Consider the following 5,518-nt stretch of genomic DNA (forward strand, 5'->3'; position numbering starts at 1 on the left):
GTGTGTGTATAAGATATGAGAAAAGATTACGGTGTTATATATGCACCACCACCTGATCAGCTGGTATACGTTAATGATTTGCCCACAGTGGCCGAGATGATATAATGGGATGCCCTCAGAGGCTTGATGATGTTATAAACACATGTACTTATGCATGACATGATATACATATGCATATGCATGACACTATGAGTATTTCATTATTTACAGAGTTATTCAGACTTACATATCGAGTCTTTTACTCCATGTTTCTCTCATGTCTATTATTTGCTGATTTTCATTCCTTGCATACTCGGTACAATATTTGTACTGACGTCTCTTTTGCTTGGGGATACTGCATTTTATGCCCGCAGGTCCTGATAGATAGGTCGAGAGTCCTCCAAGTAGGCTATCAGCTCAGCGGAAGATGTTGATGCACTTCATTGCTCCGGAGTTGCTTAATTGGTCAGTATGATTAGTACACGTATTTGTTGGTACGACGGGGTCAGTCTCGACCTTTGTAATGAGTGTTTACTCTTAGAGACTTGTAGACATACATCATGTGTATGGATATTTGTATGGACTTGTCGGCCTATATTTAAAGTAGGGAAAGTTTCGTTCCTATACCATATAGGAAACTATATTACCAAATATGTTCATAGTTTGTATATTACCTACCATACTAATAGTATTTCTACAAAATATAGATAATTCATTAAATAAGGAATCATTGTAGCTGTAGATTTCCTTATTTAGGCGCGCTAAAATTGGAGAATTAAATATTCTTCCAGATCTTCTACAACGTAAATCACACACATTTCTAATTTTCCATACTTTGTTTTTGCGACACACTCTGTTTCAAGCTTTTTTCTGATTTCACAAATCAAAAACGACCAAATCTTCTACAATTCTTCTACAACAAACGCAATTATGTCCAAAATCCTAATTAGGCTACAACTGAATGGAATTGGGATAGCTATGAGAGATTTAGAGAATTTCAGGTCGATGGCATTGTATTCGATGAGGATGCGAGTTATAGTCTATTGATTTCTACAATAGCACAACAATTAATGATCGATACATCCAAAAAAATTATAGAAATCAAATACATTGTCAACGAGCATTGTCCTTCAATGGAAATTAGGAATGATATGGGTGTTCGTGTATACATGGAGACGAAAAGGGAAAAATAAAACTTAGGATCATATCCGCTATGTATAACTGTTCGCGATTTTAATATGGAATTGAATATCACCAATGAGAACACAACTGCAGGTGTGTGATGTTAATTTTTCTATCAAATTCTGGTTTTATGCCAATGTACTACACTTTATCTACAAATAAACTACATGTCAGAGTAAATATATATCAGTATGGATTTTCATAATATCTACAAAATTTCTACATTTATTCTACAATAAAACTACATATCATTTGAAAAATTAATATGAAATACATAATTTCAACCTTTCTACAAATTATCTACAAACTGTTCATAATAGTATTTATATTTATTTTCATACAGGTTCGTCTAGAACACTAAAGTTACTTAATATGCCAACATCTCCCGTTATAGAGAAATATGAAAGTATAATAATAACAGATAGTACACCAAGTTCTATTAAAGTAGGACAAGTATACCAAGACAAGGAAACAATTGCAACTGCAATGAAGCACTATTCTGTCATGCACAAGTTCCAATTCAGGGTTAAAAGATCTAGTGCTAGAATGTATGAGCATATGAATGGTCAAAGATCATTATTTTTTTAATTTTGTAGTTTATTTGTAATTTTTTACTTCTTCAGTTTTTTCTTGTGATAATGTTTATCAGAATTATAGATAAATTATAGTTATGTTGTATATAGATGTATAATGTGATCGTTTAAGCTAAAATAATTTTTTTCTTTTTAAATCTACATTTTAAACTAGTGTTTAAATTGTATTTATGTTGTAGCTACTGGCTGATATGTGTTGGTGAAAACTGTACATGGCACTTCAAGGCAACTAGCATAAATGATTCTACAATTTTCAAGGTCAGAAATTTCAACAGCCAACACACATGCTCTTTAATAGACAATACATTCATACAACGCAAACCTACTGGCATGGTAATTGGTAACATGGTTATTCCAAAATATTCTGATCCTAAGATAATTTACACACCAAAAGACATACAATTTGACATGTTGTCTGAACACGACGTGAATATAACCTACATGCAAGCTTGGAGAGCAAAGGAAAAGGCTTTACAGTTTTTGAAAGGTCATCCTATGGACTCCTACAGCAAATTGCCTAGTTATTTGTATATTCTAGAGAAGACTTATCCAAGGTCCGTAGTTAAATTGAAGAAGACGGACGACGGCTGCTTCTTGTATATATTTGTTGCGATTTGTACGTCAATCAGTGGTTGGAAATATTGTAGGCCAGTTGTAGTAGTTGATGGGACATTCTTAAAGTCAGCATACAAGGAAATAATGCTAACATCTAGTACAATAGATGCAACAGGTATTGAAGTTTTATTGTAGAAATATTGTAGCATGTATGTTTTTTTAGTACTTGCAGATTTATTATAGATATATTGTAGAAAAGTTGTAGTTTGTATATATATGTCTTCTTCTGTATTTTTTCTGCAGCCAATTAATTATCTTTTGCCACATAATATAGGTACCATATTACCATTGGCATATGCTGTTGTTGATTCAAAGAATGACGCATCATGGAAATGGTTTTTGAGCAGTTCAAACATGCATATGGTGAAAGACCAAATATGTGTGTTGTTTCGTATTGGAATGAGAGTATCTTGAAGGCAACACCTATTGTTTATCCCGGCATGCCACATTATTCTTTCATGTGGCATATTTGGACAAATATACGGGCAAAGTTCAAGAAGGGACATCTAAAGTTAAGTGAATTATACTTTGCCACGGCACGATCATATACCCTTGATGAATTTAATGAAAGGATGTCAAAGATTGAAGAGATTGACCCCCGTATTAAAGCATACTTATACGATATTGGCTATCATAGATGGTCTCGAGTACATGCTACGGTGAACAGAACTTGGACTATGACATCAAACATTGCAGAGTCGTTGAATGTTGTAACAAAATATGCAAGAGAGCTACCGATAGTAGAACTATTAGAGTATATGGGGACCCTTCTTGAATGTTGGACGAAGGAAAAGTTATTGAAAGTAAAGGGTACATTCACATACCTTGGGTTCAAATTCAACAAAGAGTTGGATGACAACAGAACATTGTCGCACAAGCTTAGAGTAAGATCTAATCATTTATTAAATCAAATTAATTTATACAGGACAATGTAGATATATTGTAGATATTTTGTATATAGTTTGAGTTTAACCGTATATGAATTGTTTTTTTGTTTGTAATGTAATCACAGGTGAGGGCTTTAACAGACTATATCCATACAGTACTAGATAGTGTGAGTCGCTATATTGTTTGTCTTAAAAACAAGAGATGTAGTTGTGGGCAATTCCAGCTTTACGAACTTCCTTGTCCACATGCTTTGGCTGCTTTAAGATGCAGGGATGAGTCTTTTGAACAATATTATTCTCCTTATTACACAAGGGTGAATCTCTTGCGTACTTATGAAATACCAGTAAATTCCCTGCCTGATGAAAGCAAATGGAATGTGCCACAACATATATCTGAAGAAGTAGTAAATCCACCTAAAGGAGGGAAAAGGCAACCAGGAAGACCTCAAAAAGAAAGATACAAAACATATGATGAAATAAATTCAAAGAAACATAAGGTTTCATGCGGCAACTACGGAGGAGAAGGGCATAACAAAAGATCTTGAAAGTATGCACCCAAAAAGAAATAAAATTTTATGTAGTTAACAGAATATTTCATAAATATTGTTGGCGAGTTCAGGATAACAGATTTTGATGTGTAATTGTTGAGGTTTTTTAATAATGTAGTTAGTTAGGATTTTGTTGTGTTGAGATAATACTTTCATGAGTGATTTGTTTATGAATGATTTATATATATATATATAATCTACAACTTTTTTACTATCTCTGGAATCCTTTACACAATTGTTAATGTGTTTTTGCAGTTTATCTACGATAAAACTACAAAAAAATACATTAACTGGAATTTACAGAGTATCTACATTATAAATCGGTAGGAAAGTAGTTAAAAACTTAAAATATTGTAGATGAAATATTGTTTACATTCAACAAATAATAAAAGAAACAAAACACACCGTTAAATATTATCTACAAATACAACTACAAAAAAACTACAATATATGTAGCTGATATAATAGCTAGATTATAATACAGCTAGAAAAAAGCTATATGGTAAAAATAATGTAGATCAGGTACTTTATACATTCAACAAATTGAATTGAAAAGCAATAAAATGTTTAGTTACTATTTTTTACACTTTATTTACAAAAAAATAACAAAATAACTACATATTTTTGCGTTGACAGAATAACTGTATAAAAATTCAGTTGGAAAGGATTTATATGCTAAAAATAATGAAGATCAAGTACTGTAAAGATTCAACAAGTTAATATAAAACCAACAGAATGTTTCCATTTGAGCTACTATACTGGATAAGAAAAAAAAAACAAAGGCTACTATAGTTGTAGCGCAAGTCAGCTACAATTAAAACAACAAAAATTGTTCAAAAACTTGTCTATCATCTTTCTTCTAAACTAACATCAACTAAACAATTGTACTAGATATTCCATACAAAACATTACAACTACTTCTTCTTCCTCTGGACTCGTGTTTTCTCATTCAAAGCTGGTGCACCTTTTCTCCTAGCCAATTTGCCTATCACCTCACTATCACTAATTGCCCCATGCTCCTGCTTCTTTCTAGCATAGTCCCAAAGTAGCGCTCCATAGCGTCTACGGTGTTGGTCAATATCAAAAAAGTCTTTTGCCGGAATTGATAACTATTCAAGACTAACATACTCTGCAAAGACAACAACAAATACACCACAATCGCTGCAAAAGATAAAAAATGTCAATATTTACCAAACCATCAGGAAAAAAGGGTTAAATGTGTAGAAAGAAAGAAGATTTTTGTTACAACTCAATTTTTCCCTATATATTTTTAATATGCAAAATAACTTCAAAATAGCATATATATGCATATGTAAGTATATCCAAGTGTTTTATTATTTTTCCATAATTTTTAAAGGTTTTAAAATTAATTTATTTCCCTCTTTTATTCACAAAAAACCAATAATTATTTACAAAATTTTTATTTTGGTAATTTATTTGTTGGACTTTTATATTTATGCTAAGATATAGGTAAGGTAATTTTTTTTTGCATATTTTTACAAATTTATTTAGTATTTTTAAGTTAAATTGCATATAATTGCAATATTGGCCCTTTTAAGATTCAATTTCGTTTTATATTCATAAAATTAAGACCTATATTTTTAAATTGTTAATTATATGTTAAAAATCATTTTAGTGCTCTCAATTTATTTCCAAAAATTAATTTATTATTTTTTATAATTTTAAAAGGGGAAAATGGCTATTTAAATAATAG

At 31.2% G+C, this 5,518-nt stretch overlaps 2 protein-coding genes across 2 annotated transcripts; both read left to right on the forward strand.

Moving 5' to 3' along the window:
* The first annotated feature begins 1,217 nt into the window (after positions 1-1,217).
* LOC138876097 (uncharacterized) lies at positions 1,218-2,504 on the forward strand. Its single transcript, XM_070154991.1, has 3 exons — positions 1,218-1,254; positions 1,505-1,709; positions 1,934-2,504. Exons 1-3 carry the CDS (start codon positions 1,218-1,220, stop codon positions 2,502-2,504), a joined length of 813 nt encoding a protein of 270 aa, XP_070011092.1.
* Positions 2,505-2,695: 191 nt separating this feature from the next.
* LOC104216503 (uncharacterized) lies at positions 2,696-3,801 on the forward strand. The gene is made up of 2 exons (XM_070154992.1): positions 2,696-3,253; positions 3,382-3,801. Exons 1-2 carry the CDS (start codon positions 2,696-2,698, stop codon positions 3,799-3,801), a joined length of 978 nt encoding a protein of 325 aa, XP_070011093.1.
* The last annotated feature ends 1,717 nt before the right edge of the window (positions 3,802-5,518 follow it).

The sequence above is a fragment of the Nicotiana sylvestris genome, chromosome 8 (assembly GCF_000393655.2).
Source record: "Nicotiana sylvestris chromosome 8, ASM39365v2, whole genome shotgun sequence".
Taxonomy (NCBI): Eukaryota; Viridiplantae; Streptophyta; class Magnoliopsida; order Solanales; family Solanaceae; genus Nicotiana; species Nicotiana sylvestris.

Excerpts from the sequence above, each read along its gene's own strand:
- LOC138876097 (XM_070154991.1), top strand. The coding sequence starts at position 1,218 with ATGGAATTGAATATCACCAATGAGAACACAACTGCAG. Across the intron at positions 1,255-1,504 it reads CAATGAGAACACAACTGCAG|GTTCGTCTAGAACACTAAAG; the intron begins GTGTGTGATGTT and ends ATTTTCATACAG. Across the intron at positions 1,710-1,933 it reads AAAAGATCTAGTGCTAGAAT|CTACTGGCTGATATGTGTTG; the intron begins GTATGAGCATAT and ends TTTATGTTGTAG.
- LOC104216503 (XM_070154992.1), top strand. The coding sequence starts at position 2,696 with ATGGAAATGGTTTTTGAGCAGTTCAAACATGCATATGGTGAAAGACCA. Across the intron at positions 3,254-3,381 it reads CATTGTCGCACAAGCTTAGA|GTGAGGGCTTTAACAGACTA; the intron begins GTAAGATCTAAT and ends ATGTAATCACAG.